This window comes from Haematobia irritans, chromosome 2 (assembly GCF_050003625.1).
Source record: "Haematobia irritans isolate KBUSLIRL chromosome 2, ASM5000362v1, whole genome shotgun sequence".
In the NCBI taxonomy this organism is placed as follows: Eukaryota; Metazoa; Arthropoda; class Insecta; order Diptera; family Muscidae; genus Haematobia; species Haematobia irritans.
In genome coordinates, this window is record NC_134398.1 from 235,777,227 (window position 1) to 235,801,360 (window position 24,134).

At 32.2% G+C, this 24,134-nt stretch overlaps 1 protein-coding gene across 6 annotated transcripts in view; it reads right to left on the reverse strand.

The window, feature by feature from the left end:
- The window catches only part of RapGAP1 (Rap GTPase activating protein 1), a 93,675-nt gene that overhangs the window by 53,864 nt on the left and 15,677 nt on the right, over positions 1-24,134 (reverse strand). For 5 of the 6 annotated variants that reach the window (XM_075297995.1, XM_075297996.1, XM_075297994.1 and 2 more), the window contains exon 2: positions 20,134-20,597. The exons of the other annotated variant lie outside the window; for it this stretch is intronic. In XM_075297995.1, coding sequence (XP_075154110.1) covers positions 20,134-20,357 — 224 coding nt within the window. In that variant the 5' untranslated portion in view covers positions 20,358-20,597. The remainder of the gene's footprint in view (positions 1-20,133; positions 20,598-24,134) is intronic. 6 annotated transcript variants of the gene reach the window in all.

Genomic DNA, 24,134 nt, shown 5'->3' on the forward strand with positions numbered 1-24,134 from the left:
ACGAAAAATTACTTCTAAATATTCAAGTAGTAAAATTGGGTTCCCAAAGTTGGTAGAATTCTACAAGAAATAGTAAATTTTTTATTATTTGGTAGATTGGTAGAATTTTTTATATTTTGGTAGATTTTGCAAAGAGGTAAATTTTCTATAGAAATAAACTTCTGACAAAATTTTCTCTGTAGAAATAAAATTTTGAGAAATTTCTTATATACAAAAAAATAGAGAATTTTTTCTACATAGAAATACAATTTTGACAAAATTTTCTATATAGAAATAAAATTTTGACAAAATTTTCCATTGAAATAAAATTTTGACAAAATTTTCTATATAAAAAAAAATTGACAAAATTTTCTATATAAAATAAAATTTTGACAAAATTTTCTATATAAAATAAAATTTTGACAAAATTTTCTATAGAAAAAAAAAAATATTGACAAAAAATTTCTATAGAAATAAAATGTTGAAAAATTTTCTATAGAAATAAAAGTTTGGCAAAATTTCCTATAGAAATAAAATTTTGACAACATTTTCTATAGAAATAAAATTTTGACAAAAATTTCTAAAGAAATAAAATTTTTGCGAATTTTTCTATAGAAATAAAATTTTGACAAAATTTTCCATCGAAATAAAATTTTGACAAAATTTTTTATATAAAATAAAATTTTGACAAAATTCTCTATACAAATAAAATTTTGAAAAAAATTTCTATAGAAATAAAATTTTGGCGGAATTTTCTACAGAAATAAAATATTGAAAAAATTTTCTATATAAATAAAATTTTGACAAAATATTCTAGAGAAATAAACTTCTGACAAAATTTTCTCTATAGAAATAAAATTTTGGCAAAATTTTCTATAGAAAAAAAAATTTACAAAATTTTCGATAGAAATAAAATTTTATTTATAAAAAGATTAAACCGATTTCTCGGAAAATTCCCCACAAAAATCCCCAAATTTATGGAAATTCCCCACCAAATCCCCAAGTCCCCAACTCAGAAATTTCGTCCCCATTCATGAAAAAATATCCCCAATTTGGGGAAAAATTCCCAATACTGGCAACACTGTTCAAATCATTAAAGTTAGCAAAACATTATTCAAATAAGGAACATTTACTCATATAGTGCAAAATTTAACTAAAATCAACTAATCTTCATGAACTAAAATAAAGTTCAGTTGGCATTAGAGCCCCTTTTTTCTGGGTGTATGGTTAATTTTCACGGAGTCTTATTAGTCAGACTAAGACCTATTGTTTTCATGCTTCAGTTCATATTAGTCATGAAGAATCGGCCCTTATTTAGGGTCCTGTTTCATTTGAATGTTAGGGCTAATTTTCCTGTTAGGGCTAATTATAATAAAATAATGTTTGAAGATGGCAAACAATTCCAAGCCTTGGAATCCAAACTCACACGCAGAAAAAAATCACCAAAATATTTTCAATTAAAATGTTGATTGAAGCTGAAAACATTAAAAAAAATGAATTGATACAATTAAATTTTTAATCAAACTAGAAACATTACGTCAATTAAGTCAATGATTGAAAATTCTCAAATTTTTAATTAATTGATACAATTGCATTTTAATCAATCTCGGAAGACTAAGTCAGCTAAAAACAATCTATGAATCTTTTTTAATTGTTAATACACAAAAATTATTTCAAGCAATAAATTCTTTAATCAAACTAAAAACACAAACTAGTTTAAAAAAGTGATTGAGAATAGTTACGTTTTTATTAAAAAAATGGATTTACACATCAACATCAATTCATTTGATGCCCAATTAAAACTATGATTAATAATATCATTTTTGTGATTAAAGACATTTCAATTACAAAATTGTTATAAAAAAACATATGTTGGAGTATTTTCACGTTGACGGCTGGAGTACGCCGTTCCTCGTATTTTCACTTTTTTCCTCACTACTCATCAAATATAGAAACGTCAGAAGCGTTTACAACCATTTGTGCAATAAGGAAACTTTGAAAAGAGAGGGCAAGAAAGAAAACAAAGTTGAAGCTGGCAAAAATGAACGATGAACTGAAGTTGCGCAAAATGCAGACTGCTTGCATGCATAGGGTCTTAGGGAAACATGCCGAAAATAATTGTAGGACGTTACAAGAGCCTTACAAGAATTGAGTTGGGGCAATCGTAGGCAGTATACACTGAAAAAATACTGATTAATATGAAAGATTATAGAACAGTTTGACAATTTCATTAATGTTTGGATACGTATCCTTGTATTATGGACTGAATAGTCTAAGTGAGCCTATACTTAACCTAACCTTGGCTCGGAATAAGTACCAAAACAAGTCAAAATCTTGGCTCCAAATAAACTTTTTTTGAATGTAGCTAACACTCTACGATTTTACACGATACAAACAATTATGCAAATCATTTGGATGACCAAATTATGATTGAAAATATCTTACTTGGCATTTTTCCAAACATGATTTAAATTTTGTTAGCAAAAATTCCTTTTGCTGTGTTATTACCGATGTCTGGAATTGTATCTCGACTCGATAATTAGAATAATTTCCTGTTATTGGAAACATTGGCTTTGGATTTCACATCCACCAAATTATTTAATGATGCCATAAAAATTGTTGACTTTTTAAGCAAAGAAATTTGACACCATTGCGATCGCTTTTGCTGATTGGATTAGAGAATGATGAAGAGGTCTTGCTTTTGAGTGTCACCTTCAGCATGGCAAACAGGGTGCAGGCAAATGCGCTTTTGTGGCAGCAAAAGAAGTGAATTAACAAAATGTGTTAGTCGAGGTCTGCATAAATTAAAATGAATTGAAAATACATCCCATCCAAGCATGAATGCCCGAGTTTCCAGAGTATATTTTCCTTTTTTATTTTGAAGTTGAACGAGATTATTAAAAACACATAATTAACCTTTTTCCCTGGAAAACAGAGTCCTATGTCATTTTCATTAGAAAAAAAACGAGATTTTAAAAAGAGAAAATCAGATAAGTATGTCTACGCGTATTATTGCATAAGCAGACACAGAAGAAAGGGTTCGGGCATGCAAAGATCCTTTTTCACACTTATGTAGGCTCGTGCGACACTTCATAACTTAAACATATACGACGCAAGAGGGAGTGTGACATCATGTTGATGAATTTATGGGATGGAGGAAATGTAAAAGTTTGTTTTTGGTCTTGGACAGATTACCCTAAGGATATTTCTGCCGCAAATACCTGAGGTATCAATTGATAATAACCTTTAATCCTGTTCACTTTGACATGGGCTGAAAGGTAAAAGAAAATAGTTACATAAATATTATCTCGAGGTCAGATAGAATTATTGATTGGATTTGAAAGTATTCACTTAGATAGTCGCATTACTGAGGAAACGTTTGAAATGTTAGAAGTTTGAAGCATACACTGAAAAAAATATTGTTACAATGATTTTTTGTTTTTAAATAGGATGTTAAAGTATTAACATAGATAGTCATGAATATTCCTGACGAAACATTTGCAGAGTTTTCAATGCATACAACAAAACATAAACGAATGGTTGTGAAGTTTTTGTGAACACAAAAGGGACATTCTTCTCAGTGACCCTATTTTGTCCTCAGAATTTAGTATTGGACATGCAAAAATAATATTGATGAAAAGTGAGTTGCGTCATATAAATGTCCCCAGTGACTTTGAATCAATATCAAAACCATTCAAATAAAGAGAAAGTCTTTGGATCATGGTAAGACATTTTCAGTGTATAATGTTTAGTTGTTTCAACATAAGTCATAGGTATCCGAATGATGGGGTCATAACGGGCACTACCATTCGCTTAATGGATGTTCTCACAAATTTCCCAACCACCCTTTCTTTGGCCAATAAAGTGTCAAATTTAAACATACAAAATTCCAATGTCTCACACCTCTTGTCCACTTGTAAGGCTAATAGGCACAGCTGTTTGACACCTGATAGAGAATAGGCATTCACGCACGTTTTTGGGATATAAGGATAAGGATACAAAAACACTTGATGAAATGCATAAATCGATTAGCCCAAAAATTGATTAGTCGCTCATTGGTACTATATTGTGGAAGATGAGCCCTTCTAACGACCCAGACATATGGCATCATTCCACAATTTGTGCTGGTGACTCCTTGGATATCTATCAATGATTGTACATGTGTTAAATGACTCTACCTATCATTAATTATTTCACTTGGAATACTTTTAGACGGTTTCCAAGATACCTAAGTTCGCGAAGTAAATGGGTACTCGAACAAACAAATGATGGTTCGCCAAGGAATTGCTGAGTGAGGGTTTTCTGTCAACTCAGACTTTATTTCATTTCAACATTTATTTTTCCATACCAATTCTGTGAAATGGTATTGGATGCTTTCTTACTGCCACATGAATTAGATAATATCACCCGTCAAATATAAAACGTGAGTTTTGCGGAATTGATTTCACTTCCTAAGCCAATTGGATGTCCTCACCAGCTGAAAATAGGCTGCTTGTCATAATTTCATCATTGACAAAGACACGTCCTCTTAATTCCAATCTCATAAAATATCAGAAACTCGTCTCCTGCTTGCAAATTTTCTATGGGAATATTGTTTAGCCCTTTGTTGCTTACAAGAGAAGAAAATTCAAATATTTGCAATGTCAATTCGGTTCGGTGGTTCAGCAACCACAAGATTCGATAATAATAGCTGCAAGTAATCCATGAAATATGTACTTGCCGTTGCAACCAATAAGGATTGGCATTTTATTCCAAATCATATGCGGAACAAAGAGGTCTGTGCGGTTCAGCTGTGCAAGCGAATAGGCTCTTATGAATAACGCTTATCGAAGGCGTCTTCAGAAATTCTCACGATTTAAAAAGAGGATCTGCTAGTCTAAGTCATTGCTGCGCTGATGATAATCATTTGTGAAACAATGTTATAGGGCATGGGGAGGGGCGTATGAATATCTCTTGTCATTTCGCCCATGCAATTTTTTTCCTTTGCCACTGATATTGTGGCACGAAGATGTAGAAGGCTGCTGTATTTTATAATGTGGGACAATGGAAGAATTTAAATAATATTTGATATCTATCATTTCAATAATTTTGTTCAAAGAAAATGAACGCTTAGAAAAAAGTTAACTAAATTTGTTACAGCCGATTTAACTTTAGTTTAATTCATGAAAATTAGCTGGTTTTAGTTTAATTTATATATACCCTGCCAACATTTCAATGTTCCATTTCATCCTCATCGCTATCACAGACTCGTAAATGACACAACAACAATCGCCAACTGTGATGGGGAAGCATATCAAAAAGTACTAAGTGTACATGAAAGTATTTTGCCATCACTATTCTTAGAAGAGCCATTTTATATTTGTGAAACGCCAAGAGCAACTAGCTTATTATAATTTATTTAAATAAAAAGGGAAATGAAGTGCTGAAAACATTGTTACTCTGCTTAAAATTGTGAAAGGTATATTGGTGAACCATTTTTGACTTTCCAAATGGAGTAAAGTGATTGTTTTTCAGATATTTTTCCAGACACGCTGCCTCCATCGAGAATAAAAACACTGGTTGATAGACGCTGCAACATGTAACTTGTTACTTGTAACTCAACATCATTCTTTTATTAATGCAAAAAAAAAAATGTTAAATGTGAAGTGATAGTCGTATAAATGTTATATTTACGAGAATTTATAAATGTTTAATCAAAAAATAAACATCTAAACAATCGTGTTTTACTTGACCACAATGATTCTTTTACAACTTGAAGGGGCTCTTATTGGCGTCGTTCTAAATTTATCTAAAAAGGCACCTAATAATTGCACTCATGCGAAACTTTTTTGTAGTAACATGGTGTGGTACAACTTCTCAATAGTGACGGCGCTTTTCCGACGAGTTTTGGACGTCGTATACGATTGTTTTCGACGTGGTGGGGAAGTGCCGTCAGATTCAAAAAAATGTTGGCATGGTAGTTCCAATTTTCCTAAAATGGGTGTAGTTTTCTTAAATTACGTTCATAAGTTTCTGAAGTGAGTAAATTTTCCATAAATTGTGTCTGTCGTGAACGTCATATAGCGCTAAAGACATTTTAACAACTTTTAACTCCATATTTTCCTTCATAATATGAAATTTTCTTAAACAACAGAAAAATAAAAGATTATTTTACATAAATTGTCTTCAATTCGACTAAAATTATAACCTTATTTCTGTCATGTTACAATTACTAAAATATTTTAGTTAAACTTTTCTAAAAGTAACCTACATTTTCGTTCATGGTGGGTTCACTTTTTTCCTGGGTGTATGAAATAATTTAAAATTGGAATTATAAAGACAAGTCTCTCTTTTAAAAATATATACTCCGGAACGAGCATCGCAACATTTTGAAAAGGGATTAATAAAACGGACCATTTAATTTTATACCATAACGACATTATGGTCAGGGTTTAATAACATTATTTTGTAGGAAAATGTGGCTTACAAAAATATTGATCATGGATTCCACAAATTTGAATTAAATGTCGATAAAAATAACAAGGCTTATTGCTAAGACGGAAAAATTGAAAGCATTTTCATGTTTTGCAGCGATGTCTGTCCAAATCTTGATTGCACGAGAACTGTGTGTAAATCGGTGCCGAGATTTATATATGTGGATTTCGATATTGATTTCGAGGCCTCGATGTCACATTTACAAACATTTTAATTTTTGAGTATCTCAAATGATACATTTTACTTTAAAATCCAAATTATATACAACATTTTAAAGTAAAAGATGATTAAAATAAAAAAGTTTAAATCAAGGGTGCCACATACTTAATGCAACTAAGCATACCCAATTTTTGAAAATATGTATTTATAATCCCAAGATTCAAACTCTAAACTTTCTTTAAGCCGCAATGTTTTCAGTCGTAAAAAATGGACGTACATTTAATATAAAGGTTGTAAACACTGTTCTAACTTTACATGCAAAAATTGTGTCCATTAATATAGATTGCATAATCTTTTTGATCAAGTCAATATTTTGTTGCTGTTTTTTGTGTGTAGACAAATCAGATATTGGAAAGGGGTATCTTATATATGACTGAGTTGATGAGGGAGTTTCTCCCACTGTTCCTTAATTTCAAATTGATTGAATTCTCGAAATCGAAGTTATAATGAAAATATTTCGAAAAATCGTTTGGCTTTTTACTATTCTAAGCTATGTTAAATTGCTACTACCATTTGTGTGAGACCAAATGCAGCGAAACTTTTCAAACATCAACTTCTCTGCCGTCCCTCTACCCTCAATATACCAATCATTCGTTTGAATACAAGTGTTTGTCGGAGGAAATATTTCCACAAATTATTGGCAATTTTAAGTAGAGAGCGAATGGTGTTGAAAACCACAAAACAAATGTTTCACTTTAGGCTGGTTGTTCATTGTGAGTGGTACTATTGGGTGAATTACCCCATGCCTGCCACCACATTACCATTATGTGAGTTCGCAATCAGAGCTCCGAAATCGTTGTCAGCCAACCATCAGCTGCGCCAGCGAAACAGGGCATTACCACCAAAAACGCCACTGCAACCGAGATAATAACCGCAGGCCAAAGTTGGGGTTTCTGTTTCTCTTGGTCGAAAAACAATTCAGCAGTAAACTACAAACACCAACGATTAATTAGACATTTCCCTTTGTCAAGTTATTAGCAAATCAAACAAAATCAGATCTGCCATGTCTATTAGAGTATCGAGACAATGACGACTTTTGTCTCAAAAAGGCCAAGACAAAATTAGCAAAGGTTTTGTCTCAATGCCCACCATTGGGTGGTTGGGCCAGTGTTTTCTTCTTTTTCTTTTGTGGAGAATTATCATAACAATTCCATTACATTGAGAGAGACAGAGACCATATGCGGAACAAACCGATGGCCGCTTTGACCCAATTTACTGGTCTATGTCGCCTATATTGTGTGGCTGGATGTGCATGCGTCATTGTTTGGAGTGGACCATGAAGCGAGTGAATTTTTGGGTACATTCACCCAGACAAAGCCCAAATGGGAGTCAGTTCGAAATGTGGCCTTTGTTGTGACTGACAATATGGATGAATATTTCTTTGCTTAGAGTTGACCTACATTTTTTGTTTGATTTAAAAATTTGTCAGAATCAAAAGAAAGGTGATCGTTTGAATTGATTTAATTTTTGTTGCAATAACATTTAGAAGGTTATGCTGTAGACGTGATCAAAATGTTTGTGAACCCATCGTTGTACGATTTAATTTTCGCAACAATATAAATTTTTTTGGAATATTATGTATATTTATGAAACCAAAATATATGTTTGGGGCCCAATTTTTTAGCACATTACTCTTGAATGCAAGCATATAATGTCCATAAACTAGTATAACATGTTTGGGACATACAGTAGCGTGCAACACTTAGCATATAATCTGTACTTTTCAGTTAAAATACCAGTAAAAATATAACCACCCAACCAAACTCAATATAGCTTTTTGGACACTTTTAATACTCTTGGACATACTTCTAATACGATTTTGTATAAAACTAAATCACGTTGTTGCATTGTTTCGTGCAAATTTATCAGAGCCTTTATTGGGTATTTTCTTAGCCGTCTTTTTAGAATCGATCACGAATTTTCGATGGGATTGAATTTTGTACTAATTGTCAGCGGAAACAAAAATCTGCGGAAGAAGTACTTAGGTTAGGTTAGGTTAGGTTAGGTTAGGTGGCAGCCCGATGTATCAGGCTCACTTAGACTATTCAGTCCATTGTGATACCGCATTGGTGAACTTCTGTCTTATCACTGAGTGCTGCCCGATTCCATGTTAAGCTCAATGACAAGGGACCTACTTTTTATAGCCGAGTCCGAACGGCGTTCCACATTGCAGTGAAACCACTTAGAGAAGCTTTGAAACCCTCAGAAATGTCACCAGCATTACTGAGGTGGGATAATCCACCACTGAAAAACTTTTTGGTGTTCGGTCGAAGCAGGAATCGAACCCACGACCTTGTGTATGCAAGTACGGAAGAAGGACTAATAAAATAATTAGTTCATAAGTATTTGTTTAATGAATTTGCACAGCAGTTTTGTTAGAATTTCGTAAAGAGTAAAATGCAAAAAGAAAATATCAGTTGGGTTGGTTATGGTTTTATAGGCACATCAACTCAAAAGTATAAAACATGTACTCGATTCTGCACGTTACTGTATATGTTAAAATGTTTGAACATATTATGTTTGATATACAACTCTTAGATATAATATGTATGGATGCAAACATATATTAATTTAGAAATGCGTCTAAAGATATATTTAATTAGAAAGAGTGAGCGAGAGAGTATTGAGGAAAAATAAGAATGACGAATGAGATATAGAATAAATCCTGAAAATAAATATGCTTCATGCCGAATGTGTTTGGCTGAATATGTTACAGAAACGATGTTTTTCAGCGAGTATTTCTGTTATATTCTAACTAATTAATTATTTGCCTTTCAAGGAGAAACTCTTACATCATACGAATAAAAAGAAAAAGATAACGGTAAAATTTACAAATGAGTAGTGCAGATATAACAAAAATGCTAAAAATGCCATACAGCGAAGGGTTAATTTAATATTTTTTCATTCAACCAATATTTTTTTAACATAACAGGTTGGCTGATAAGTCCCCGGTCTGACACATAGATGGCGTCGCTAGTATTAAATGCATATTATTTTTATATAGTACCAACCTTCAAATGATTCGTGTCAAAATTTGACGTCTGTAAATCAATTAGATTGTGAGATAGAGCGTCTTTTGTGAAGCAACTTTTGTTATTGTGAAAAAAAGGAAAAAAAGGAATTTCGTGTTTTGATAAAATACTGTTTTCTGAAGGGTAAAAATACGGTGGAAGCGAAAACTTGGCTTGATAATGAGTTTCCGGACTCTGTCCCAGGGAAATCAACAATAATTGATTGGTATGCAAAATTCAATCGTGGTGAAATGAGCACGGAGGACGGTAACGCAGTGGACGCCCGAAAGAGGTGGTTACAGACGAAAACATCAAAAAACTCCACAAAATGATTTCGAATGACCGTAAAATGAAGTTGATCGAGACAGCAGAGGCCTTAAAGATATCAAAGGAGCGTGTTGGTCATATCATTCATCAATATTTGGATATGCGGAAGCTCTGTGCAAAATGGGTGCCGCTCGAGCTCACATTTGATCAAAAACAACAACGTGTTGATGATTCCGAGCGGTGTTTGCAGCTGCGAACTCGTAATACACCCGAGTTTTTCCGTCGATATGTGACAATGGATGAAACATGGCTCCATCACTACACTCCTGAGTCCAATCGACAGTCGGCTGAGTGGACAGCGACCGGTGAACCGTCTCCGAAGCGTGGAAAGACTCAAAAATCCGCTGGCAAAGAAATGGCCTCTGTTTTTGGGATGCGCATGGAATCATTTTTATCGATCATTTTGAGAAGGGAAACACCATCAACAGTGACTATTATATGGCGTTATTGGAGCGTTTGAAGGTCGAAATCGCGGCAAAACGCACCGTGCCACAAGTCATTGAGAACGATGGCAAAAATTCGTCAATTGGGCTTCGAATTGCTTCCCCACCCACCGTATTCTCCAGATCTGGCCCCCAGCGACTTTTTCTTGTTCTCAGATCTCAAAAGGATGCTCGCAGGGAAAAAATTTGGCTGCAATGAAGAGGTGATCGCCGAAACTGAGGCCTATTTTGAGGCAAAACCGAAGGAGTACTAACAAAATGGCATCAAAAAATTGGAAGGTCGTTGTATCGCTCTTGAAGGGAACTATGTTGAATAATAAAAACGAATTTTGACAAAAAAATGTGTTTTTCTTTGTTAGACCGGGGACTTATCAGCCAACCTGTTATGAACAGTTCGCTTTAAATACACACAAAAAAATTTAACGAAAATTTTTTCAATTAAAATTTTAATTGACTTTTAAAAAATATTCAATTAAAAATTTAATTGATTCAACAAATTTTTTAATTGAAACAAAAATCAATCACAAAAATAATAGTATCAATTAATTTTTTGGAATTAACTTTTTAATTGATCTTCAATTAATTTTTTAATTGATACTATCATTTCTGTTATTGAAGACATTTCAATTAAAAATTAATTGGATCAATTAATTTCGTGATTGAATCAGAAAAAAAATTTTGTGTGTAGTTGATACTGGACATGAAATAATGAAAGTTTTAAAGAGACTAGTATCATACACACAAAAAAATTTCACGAAAATTTTTCCAATTAAAATTTTAATTGATTTTTAAAAAATATTCAATTAAACATTTAATGGATTCAACAATTTTTTTAATTGAAACAAAAATCATTCACAAAAATAATAGTATCAATTAATTTTTTAATTGGATCAATTAACTTTTTAATTGACCTTCAATTAATTTTTTAATTGATACTACCATTTCCGTGATTGAAGACATTTCAATTAAAAATTAATTGGATCAATTAATTTCGTGATTGAATCAGAAAATTTTTTTTTTGTGTGTAAGTTTAACGAAAAAATTTCATTTAATCTTAAATTACCTTCAAGATTTATGGAATAATTTTTGTAATATTCTTTTTATTTTTTTTTCTCTCTTTTTGATTTTTTAATTTTGTTCTTATATTTTTTGACAATTATAATATATTAAAAACATTTACCTTTGTCACGCATTTGCCAACTTGCCTCAAAAATGCCGTAAGGCGCTGAGACCTTAACATTATTGTAAAGTTTTTAATAGAATAATAAATGACATGAATAAAAAGAGGATCTTTATATCAATTGGGTCTTAATTATGTGTCTTTAAATGTTTGAGAATCTTCAATATTTAGTTTGTACTTACTTTTTGTAATTAAAAATTGATATTTAATTTCGCAATAACATCACTTTTTATTCCCTTGCTTTACAATTCAGAGTATTACTTTTTCAATATGATATGCATATATATGAGCCAACTTTTCGTATCACAGTGCCACCGGTCAGTAGCTTTCGAATTTCAAATAGCGTTAAATAGATAACAAGCCTAATATATCCATCATTAGAAAGATCATCTCTCTCGGTTCCATAAAAAAATTTTCACATATGCGCTAGTCTATATATCATTTTGTATTTTCATAAAAAGTGTTTCAAAATTATAAAAAATCATTATGAAGTGAAATGCGTCTCGGCAAACCAAGAGCAAAGAAAGACTACATAGTCGATTTAAAGCCATTGAAAGATTATTAACCTTACGACAATAAATGAGACGAAAAATTACCAAACAGAAATTTGCCTTAATGATTGTAGCAAAGGTGAGATCATTAATCTCTATTCCACCAGTGTCACTAATGAAATCTGTTCACAAGGCGTACGACGCTAAGGAGAGTACTACATCTCGCAGCCTCTGTGTATTCATTTAAACGTTAAAAGGGAAAATTTCAGCGACCCACTCTTTTACACGAATGGGTTTTTTTTTCAAATTCTACTCCACTCACCATTCAGGCTAGGTGACACAATCTATGGACCATTTTAGTCTTCCGTACAGCGAAATTCCCTTTCTAAAATTGAGTAGAGAAAAAGTAAAAAATAAAAAAATCCATATAAGTGTTCATAAATTACACTCGCTCTACACATTATGCCACCAGCTATTATGGGCCAAAGGCACGAAATGTCAACAAGAAATGGGAAAATACCACAGCCTCCAATAGATAGTTCGACTGTAGTGATTGAAGATCTGACTATCTCTAAATCTTTCATACAACGATTTGTAACAATTGGGAGCGAACAGCTAATATGGTGGCTCCCAAGCAGCAAACGGAAGCCACATCGTCAATTCACCCGCACATAATTGGTGTCATTAAAGTGGCCGGCGACTTTATTTCCATCTTTCTTTGAATCATCGTCTGTGGAGATATTAACAAAGTGGTGACTTTTGGTTGGAAACCATCAGCCCCATCAAATATTTGTCTGTCTGTCTGTCTATCTATCATCTCTCAAGAAGTTAACATTTTAAGAACTTAGATTGAAGTTGTATTTCTTATTTATGGTGCACAATTAATTAAATGAAAAAGCAACTAATTCAGAAAGCTGAACACTGGCTAATATTTCAAATGGTATTCATATATGAGGGGGAAACTTCCATTAAAAGTATTTTAGCCAAATCGAAGCGCCATTGCTTTATATGACCATGCTGTAATACTAGATTATGTATTTACACACTGGAAATTATATTATTAAAAAATAAACTCGTATTTAGTAAAATCAAAACAAATTTAAACCTTAAAAAATCTTTTACTTCTTCTCACCAAGATTATTTAAAAGTAAAACAATCGAACTCACATACATCTACGTTTGTCAAACAATTGTTCGGTTGAAATTAATTCACATTTAAGCCTAGTACTAAGATCACGTTTTCGCACCAAAAACTGTTATACTCCATATAAAAAACGTTAGCGCGGAATAAATGCGGAATCTTTGTTTTGAGTATTTGTAAATATATATTTATACAACCCTGAATTTTTCACACGAAAAAATAGGCAGGCATATTATTTCGCATAAATAAGTTAGCATCCCTGGGCATGAGGCCCTATTTATGGATATAGATGAAGATATTCGGTATTTGCAGAAACGAACTTAGACTAAGTATTATACAAAACAATTTTGTATAAACATTTCGCATCTACCAAATTTATTTTTTTCCGTTCCCCCACATTGGATCCTATTTTGGCATTTCTCGCATTTACTCTTTATACTACGCGCAAAGCGTAGTATAAAGATTGTAACATAAAAATTTTGGAGATGCGACAATTCAAGCTTTCTTTGGAGTTATGGGAAATTTGTATATACATATATATTTCTCTCGGTGTATACTCTAGCATGCAAATATGCAATATGTCTAGAATATTGTCTTTTATAGATTTTATATTATTAGTTCTATATATGTGTGCCTTATTAATAAGATAAGCTAAATTGGTTTGAATCACAATCACTTTCTTCTAAATTTAAAATTAAATGCCTTTAGCTAAACAATTTATGCAGATCTCTGTTGCCTCAGCTTTTGGCCTTTGTTGGGAAGAATTCTCTCCGATATGTCTTCAGCAACAAAGGAAATCGGTGTCAAAATAACAGATTAATATTAACGAGACTCAGTAACGTTGATATCAATCACAGATAGAAATCTAGAAACCGGTATTGATGGAATAACAAAAGGGAACGAGAACCTTTCTTTTGCAGCATTCAATTGTTGGAGGGTTTTACGAAAACAAAGACGTCAGTACTTAAAAAACATAAGCAAGTATACGTATTGGGAGCACAGTGGAGGAAAGTTCGTTTTTATTATTGAAGTCAAAACTGTATAAACAAAATGTTTCGAAGAAAAGTGTTTAATTAAATTAGACATTAGCAAAATTTTTTTCAAATTACAAGAATATTGCTACACTGGAAATAATATCTAAAGTGCTATGATTCTGGAGCAAAGATTTTTTTATTAAATTACAAGAACATTGCTATACTGAAAAAAAACATGCCCGTTTCCGAAGGTTTTGTCTTTAGAGTAATGATTTTGGTATTGATTCCGAGCCAAAGAAGCGAAGAATTGAAGTAAGGACAAATTTAAGACACAATTCTCTTTTAAATTTAAGTTTTGCGTACTTGATTCTAGGAAACGAATTTATTCGTTTTTTCAGCTATTTTCCTGTGATATCACAGTCTTTTAAAATCATGTTAACGACACCTAAAATTTCCAAATTCAGGCTAGATAATAAGAGAAATTATGCTTTGTTTCAAGTAAAAAAGTCTTTAAAATAAAGTGTAGGAAATCTCCAATTTTTAAACGTTTTTTTGCTTTGTAGTCAAGATGCAAAACGTCAACAAATTCAAGAATGGTTTCATTAATTTTAAAGAAATTTTCAAGTTTAAATCGCATCACTTAACTTTAAGGATAAAACGACTTCATTGAAAAGTTTTTCGACGTTTGGACGAGGACGAAATCTTTATATCAGAGAAATGCGTTTCCTGTGCTAAGAAAAATTTGGATTCGTATTTTAAGGACAGGAAATGTGTGGGCTCAAGACAATATTTTTAGTCTGTGTACCGTCTAAAAGGTTATGATCTCAAGGAAAAATATTTTTTTTTTGCATAGAACATGGCTACTGTCTGAAATGATATGATCTCAAAAAACAGACCACGTAAAAAATTTTGCAAAATTGTTTACTTAACTAATGTTTCATTTATACGATAGAAATAATCACCGCTTTACTACATACTGTATTTTTTTAAAGACACCCTATTAATATTGAATTATCGATTTTTCGTATTCTGTTTTCGATATATCAACAAAAGTATTCATTTACAAATAAATATAAGTTAGAAAACCAAATTACAATATATACATCAAAGCACAAATTGTTTTAATTTCAAACAAAAAACTATAGGCCAAATATTCAAAATCCTCAAAAAGATTATTTTTTTAATTCAAAAAATTTGATGCAGTGCAGATTCAGCCATTTATATATTGTAAAGGGTTCGTTTACTTTTTAGCTATTATGTTTTTGGCAACACTGATTTAAACAGCTAACGCACGTTTTATGGTGAAACAGTAAAACATCTTCAGTTTGATCCATAATTTAACCTTAATCTTAAAAAAACGAACAATGCTTGCAAATTATTGATTTTTTTTTATCAAAATGCATGTTCTGTAAAGAAAGTTCATTGGCGATTTCGGTGAAAATTTTATATCACCTTCGGGAGTGGTGACTTGGCCCTAGAACGTACAATTTAACGCCTTTAGACTATTTTTTGTGGATCTATGTTTAACCCCATGCCCGCTCCAATTGACTTAAGTAAAGAGTTCATGCATTTTTCTAAATTTTGTGTTTTTTTTTCTAATGTTCCTTAAAAATCACCCTTTAGTAGAAAATCTGCATTCTTTTCATGTTTTTTCTACAATTAATTATCTAAATAAGCATTCAATGATTGTTATGGTCATTGTATTGTATCTTCTCTACAGCTTTTATTGGTCTCCTTTTTCCCTCAATGAAGCATAAATATATCCCATTGTGCAAAAATACATATGTTCCAGTATGTTTGACAATCATCACAATCACATATCCATACCTAAGTTTTTGTTCCCTGTTCATGTACTCGATTGTGTTCAGGTACTTCTTCAACAAAAACATTAAGATTGATGTTGAAGGGATGATCAAGAGACGTCTAAAAAGAAATGAAAAAAAAAGAAAGGCGCTGCGAAGCCTCAAAAGCCTTAACTTATAAACGCTCAACAAAAATCGGCTTTTATTGGCGTAATACACTTGAAACCACGACATGGTTGCCTTGACTATCGATTGTTGGAATAAATGATGACTGTGACATTTGGAGTGAAACATTTTTGCTCGATTAAGTCCCCATAACGCTGTACATAGACACTAGCCTAAAGGCTAAATCGCGAAAGAATCACGTTTCCGTTTAACTCCCACTTATGTAGCTAGAAGCTGGCGCATACAAGAATGGCTCGATGTAACAATGAAAATGGCCCCATTCTATATTGTGTTCCCCTTAAGATATTCAGAATAAGTCTTCATTGTAGTATACTGGTGTTGGACATAAGAGACTTTTCTTTGCCTTATGATTGAAATGAAGATATAAAAAAGGGTAAAGCCGATAATCTTTGCCAAGGGCTTGACGCGTAAGTGAAAATTGTGGTTAATGTCAAGAACTGTGGGTTGCTGTCAAATACGTAAGAGAAGTTCATGATGTTTGAGATTGCTGTTAGATTTTTTTAAGGAACATCAAAAGAAAAGCTTGCCTAATAGTTGGTCTTTACACGTGGATGCGTGGAATTACACTAAGGATGGATTTGAGGCTCAAAACTTTTTTAAAAGAGAACTCTGGAAACAAAAATGAATTTATTCGTATTCTTTATAAAAGCGCTAACCACAGAATAAATTCCCATGTTGAAAGTAAAGAGCGTTTTCCAAACGAAATCTTTAAAGGTATAGGGAGTAGCTAAAACCATCGAATTTAAGGACGATATGAAAAACTATTTATTTTCGGTTTTTAGGAAATGTTTTAAAGTAATTATAGGAGATTATATACGCAACAAAATTATGTCACATTCTATTCGACATTCTTATACATAGAAAATGGTTTACATGACTTTTGACCATCCCACATATTTATGAGGAATGAAAAACGTTCATTCCGTAGGCTTGTTTTTAATTTAAAGATTCTAAAATCCATTTAATTTAAATATTATTATTTCTTTGCCTCAATGCAAAGATGTGTATCTTATTTTAATTAAAATATTTTTAGCATACACAGAAAAAAATTTCACCAAAATATTTCCAATTAAAAAGTTAATTGAAGTTGAAAATTTTTTCAATTATTAAATTAATTGATACAATTAACTTTTTAATCATGATAGAAACATTAAGTTAATAAAGTCAATGATTGAAAATTTTAAAATTTTTAATTAAAAAATTAATTGATACAATTAACTTTTTAATCAAATTTGGAAGACTAATTCAGTTAAAAAAAAGTGCTGTTTTTTTTTAATTTTTAATTAAAAATGTATTTCAAACAATCATTTGTTAATCCAAATAAAAATTCTAAGCCAATTCAGAAAGTAATTAAAAATAGTTACCTTTTTTAATTAATAAATTAATTGAGTTTTGCAATCAACATCAATTAAATTTTTAATTGAATCAATTAAAAAATTAATTGAAATTTGCTGAAAAAATCAATTAATTTTTTAATCAAGAATTTTTTCTATGCCCAATTAAAACTGTGATTGATACTATCATTTTCATGATTGAAGACATTTCAATTAAAAAATTAATTGGATCAATTAATTTGGTGATTGAATTAGAAAAAAAATTTTTTGTGTGTATGTGCTATACACTTTGTTTTAATTAACATTTTTATTTTGAGAGAAATTTGTCCTTAATGTTGTGTAAAATTTGCGGTATTTTATGTTGATTGTAATTAATTTTTTATTATAACATATTCTGCATCAAGGTCGGACTTATTCGGATATTTGATATTCGAATTAAGGTTTGCAATCAGAATCAAAAGATCGAGTTTTTCAAACGATGGAAAAATTGACTTTTCGACTTTTTGAAATTTTTGAGTTGCAGTTAAATCGGATAAGTTTACACATAAGTATTCTTATATACTTAACCTGGAAGATATAACATATTTGGATCATATTCCTCTTTTAATCGAATATCAACTTTTCCTATTTTCGATTAGTGGATTTTCAAAAATATCGACTTCGACTTTATTGGTAAATAGTCGGTCTTCGACTTTCTATCAATCAGTTTTAATTGAGAATAATTTCTAGGTGTCCCAGCTTTTAAGATTTGTTTACACATAAGTATTCTTATATACTTAACCTGGAAGATATAACATATTTGGATCATATTCCTCTTTTAATCGAATATCAACTTTTCCTATTTTCGATTAGTGGATTTTCAAAAATATCGACCTCGACTTTATTGGTAAATAGTCGGTCTTCGACTTTCTATCAATCAGTTTTAATTGAGAATAATTTCTAGGTGTCCCAGCTTTTAAGATTTGTCAGAACACCAATATCTTTTTGCACCAATGTAATATGGTCTTGGAAGTCAAATAAGGTTTTATGGTCGAGTTGATACCATTATGGGGAATCAGAAATCGATAAATAATAGCAAACTCACTTGAGTTCTTGAAAATAAATGAGTTATTTCACAATGCTGCCAACTTCTAGCGCGAATTTAAAAAAAATCTAGTCAGTGATATCTAGACATTCAAATCTCAAGATGAATATTATATGCACAAATTTATACTTTAAATTGAATATGCGTTCATGCACACACAGTGTTCTGGGTCATATTCAAAATTGAAGAATACCAAATCAGAATCACTTCAGAATAGAATCGATTACTTCTATTTCAAACAGCTATGAAATATCAAAAAATTGTGTAAACAATTTTTTAGAATATGAACAAGGCGAAGGCGAAATCCATTTCGTGGAGAGACACTTATCATAAAAATGAAATCGTTCCAAACAATGAAAAATTTATGGATTCCAAAATGGAAATAGGCCTTATTGTTCTATTTCTCTAGAAATAAACAAACGGGATGACGTATGTTATGATTCCTAGAGCAATACGCTCACACATATACCTCCAGATCTGAGGCTGATGTCTATTTTTAAGATGTGTTTTCCTTTGCCATTAACCATGTGGCCAAGTTTTCATTTTCCCCCAAATGGAAAGAAAAGGTGCCCATAGTAATTTCTCTTGAATGATATTTGATTTATTTGGACATTGTTTATAGTTTGTCCAAATGGCTTAAGACATCTCGTAATTTTCTTATTTGGGGTTGAAGGGGGGAACGGGTGGCAGAGACTATTTGTCGGCGATAATCCAAGTCGCGACATTTGCTCAAATCCTTTAAAATATGAACCTCTTGCCTTCAGTGAAACATCATTCAGCACCAGTACCTGATACAGTCTACGGTGACGGAAGACAAGAACACAGAGTAGGCGTATATCCCATTCGTTGGCTGGATGCATGAGGGGCATAAGGAAACACACAGTGATTACGCCACCCTGATATGAATACGGGAGTGTGTTGAATGGTATGATCCAATTTATTGAATTCAATTGGAAACTAATGATTTGTTATGGAATTATGACTCCAGGGATGGACGGAGAAGAAGTTGTGGTAGATTTGGTGCGGCAAAAAAAAAACTAGTTTGTATTCAGAAGATATTCATAATGAAATGAAAATGATTAGAAAAGATTTATTTCTATGACCAGTGATTGTGCGAAACGTGACAGGTTTTGCTAATGGTATTTAAGACAAAAGGTGATTTTGTTTCCAATATTGATATGGTATAGGTGTCTCAATAGTTGTGCCACAAAGACGTTTTATTCCCGGGAAACAAAACAAACGAACCCATTGATCTTGCATAGAAAATAGCCGTAAGTAACTCGAAGGAGTATGTGCTCTATGCTCTATTGTATCTTTGGAAAAATTTCAAAAACAAAAATATTTGTAAACTTGGTCTCAATATGAATCTGAAGAGTGAACATGTGAACTACAATTCAATGTCATGAACTATTAACGATTTCTAGAATTGTAAACAAGTCGTCAGTGGATGGAATTATACCAAAAAATCTATTAAATCTTGGATACATACCCAGCTGGTGATGAGCCCTGACTAGCGGACTTGATACTGCCAGTTGTCGTTTGTCTTTGTGATAATTGCGGGCACTGGTGCAGGGGCGACGATGTAGGTGTTGTGCAGTCATCATCATCATTACTGTCGCTCAATCCCCTCGGTGAAGTTTCCCGGTGGACAGATTGACGTTTGGGAGAATTGTCGTTGTTACCGAGATTTTCAAGCATTTGAACTTTAAGCATTTTTTGGTTTTCGTATACAAGCACTCCACTCCTCTGCGCTCTTAGATTTAATGACTATTATTAATATTTGGCATAACAAGGATTTGGTTTTTATTTTGGGAAGGTTCTACAGCGACTTCATAATCAATCTCACTCTCACACTACCATTGTTTTCTGGTTATTTAGGATCTCTTTTTTTTTCATATACTTAAATATTTTTTTTCTTCGATTTCTTTTGTTTTCCTTCTTGATGCTCTAGCACTTTTCCAAATGAATTAGGAAAAAACAAAAACATTTGGTTAAATCAATTTTTCTTGTAGTTTTATTATCCATTTCTTCAAACAACAACAACAAGGATATTTGATAAGAACAACAACATTGCAAATATATGTCCTTAATCAGTGTTTATGGTTCGTTTCACAATCTCAATCCGATATGGCAATAAAAACAAGCTACTTTATTGTGGTACTAATTCTCTACGGCAACGGAGCAGACTATACGGCACCAGCAATGTCCAATGTTGTCTCGATACGTTAGCATAAATTCGAATTCAAATGTACAGTCAAAGACAATAGTCAAAAATACCACCTCCGAATGAGGGAATTTTCTTATTTCAGTCGAAAGACAATATTATGTAGACTTATTTTGTATTCTTATGGCCGGTTTCTCATCCTCCGATTAGTACTTAGCCGGAGGATAAAATCAGAAGCGGACAAGACATTTGCCATTAAAATGGATCTCTCATATATGGACACCTACCAAATGTAGACGAAATATAGGCGATAACATTGATAAAATATAAAATAGTGCACAAAATAAAATATTCTTGGATTTTTGAAATTTATTTGTAATTTTAAAGCGCAACACCCAATCAGCGAAAATTATTGTAAAGAGACTAGACACGCTTTAAGCTAGTGTAGCTCAGCAAAGGAAAAATTACTATTTGGAATTGATGCTATTATTTTCATCGTAACTGTAAATTTAAAGGCAGAATTTAAATATTCCAAGATTTGTAATCGAAATATTTCGAGGAAACTTTAGAACGTAATTTTTTTCAGTTTTATAGCAAATGTTAACTTTTTGTTTGTTTAGCCAAACTAAAATATGTTTCATTGTAATCAAGCTTAAAAAAATTAAAATGTGTGCTATTTCAGTAAAGAGACTTGTTAGGTTAGGTTAGGTTAAGTTAGGTGGCAGCCCGATGTATCAGGCTCACTTAGACTATTCAGTCCATTGTGATACCACATTGGTGAACTTCTCTCTTATCACTGAGTGCTGCCCGATTCCATGTTAAGCTCAATGACAAGGGACCTCCTTTTTATAGCCGAGTCCGAACGGCGTTCCACATTACAGTGAAACCACTTAGAGAAGCTTTGAAACCAGGGATCCGGAGCGGAGCGGAGCGGAGCGTGGAGCGGAGCGGAGCGTGGAGCGGAGCGGAGCAAGCCCTTTTTTTGCCGGAGCGGGAGCGGCATTTCTAAAATCCGGAGCGGAGCGGGAGCGGAGCGGGAGCGGAGCGGTTTCCAAATGAAAAACCGCTCCGCTCCGAATAAAATATTACTTGAATGAAATGTGTAACTTTGAAATTACACTGTGTAGGTAATTTCAAATTTAGTTAGTACTTAGCGTAGTGTGAGTAAACGTTTAAAATGTACGATATGTATTTTTGTACGTACGTACATTGGGGAAAACACAACGTGTTTTTTAGTAATTGTTTTCAAAAACGGCAAATGTCAAAATATATATCTAGTATGTGTTGTAAAAGTAACAACAGTACTTTCGATCAATTTCATCCCGTATTACTACAAAGATGTTTGTAATGAACGTCAAATAAATGCAATTAAACGATCTTATTTATATTTAATTTTTTAGTTTTCTACACTGAAAAAAATATTGTCGTGAAGTCAAAGATTCCATGTCCTTAGAATAAAATGCAAATTTTGCTTAACATGGAAGACGCATTTCTCTAAAATAAAGTTTTTTTTCTTGTCCAAAAGGCAATAAACTTTTGAATGAAGTTGTAATGTCATTATAATTAAGTGATTTTACTTAAAAATGTGTATCATAACATGAAAGATACAATTTTTGAGGTAAGGTCAACATGACTTTAATAATTAAGAAAAATTCTTTAAAATTAATAAAATTGTCTTTAAATTTGTTTCCTTTTTGCATCTTGCCTACAAAGAAAAAATCGTTAAAAAATAAGACATGTTTTTCAACAATTTATTTTAAAGACGCTTTTTACTTGAAACATAGCATAATTTCTACTGGAAGTCGAGTCTTAATATGGAAAAAAATAACTCGTTAACTCGTTTTTAAAGGATTTTGATAACAACTGACGAAAAAATCTAAAAAAATAAAAATTAACATTTGCTTCCTAGAACCCCCAAATTTAAAAGAGAATTACGTCTTTAAAGTATCCTTACTTGTATTCTCCGCTTCTTTGGCTCGGAATTAATACCCAAACTGTTAAAGTAAAGACAAAATCGTTGGAACCGGGCATGCTTTTTTTCATTCACATTTGCTTTACTATTGTACTATATCCTAGCATTCTCTTATTTCTGATATTAGTTCTCGAAAATTTAATTAAAATTATGGCTAGTTTCAATTTTGGTTGAAAAATATGCGCATATACATTTATTATACAATAAAGGGGAAAAAAGCGAAATTAGGTAACACTAGATCTGAGTAAGAATATTCGTAGGTATACCACGGACTGATGTCGATGGAGGTTGTTGCAAACATAAACATAAACATACACACACACATTACAAATATAACAAAACCTCTTCTCTACGTCTGTTGCAAAACAAAAAAAACTTTCGGAGAGTAGTTACTTATACTCTGTGTATAGACTTTCAATTCCAATCAGCGTTGCCGTTTTGGTCCGATCGGACCAAAATTGGTCCAAAAGATTTCTAATTTTTAAATTTAGTCCGATGGTCAGACCAAACAGAATTTGGTCCATTTTGGTCCATTTTCATAAATTTGGTTTCTATCACATATTAAATAGTAGATGGTGCACCGCAAAGAATATTGTCGGGAGGTCAAATATTTCACATGCTTAAAATACGAATACGAATTTTGCTTAGAATAGAAGACGTATTTCTCTGAAAAAAAGTTTTTCCTTGTCTAAAAGTCTCTAAACTTTTCAATGAAGTCTGTTTGTCCTTATAGCTAAGTGATTCGACATAAAAATGTGTATCCTAACATGAATGCAAATTTCGTTTTAATGAAGTCAAATTGGATTTAATATTTCTGAAAAAATCTTCAAAATTAATAAAATATTTCAACACATTGTTTTAAAGTCATTATACCCTAAACCACATAGTGGTTAGGGTATAATAAGTTTGATCTGTCAAAAAATGTGCCTACAAGAAATATTGATTTTAGACCCCATAAAATATATACCGATCGACTCAGAATCACCTCCTGAGTCGATCTAGCGCTTGGCGTCCGTCCGTCCGTCTGTCCATGTATTTGTTGTTCACAGGATTTCGGTCGCAATTATTAACCGATTTTGATGAAATTTGGTACAGGGAGTTTTTTTTTGGGCACAAGGACGAACGTTATTGAATTTGGAAGAAATCGGATCAAATTTAGATATAGCTCCCATATATATGTATTGCCCGATTTCGACAAATGGGGTCACGTTGCACTTTTTTTACTAACCGATCGTCGTCAAATTTAGCACAAAATAATCTTCTGTATCACCCTTTAAGTCTGAAAATTTCATCGAAATCGGTTCAGATTTAGATATAGGTCCCATATATATATGTATCGCCCGATTTTGTCAAA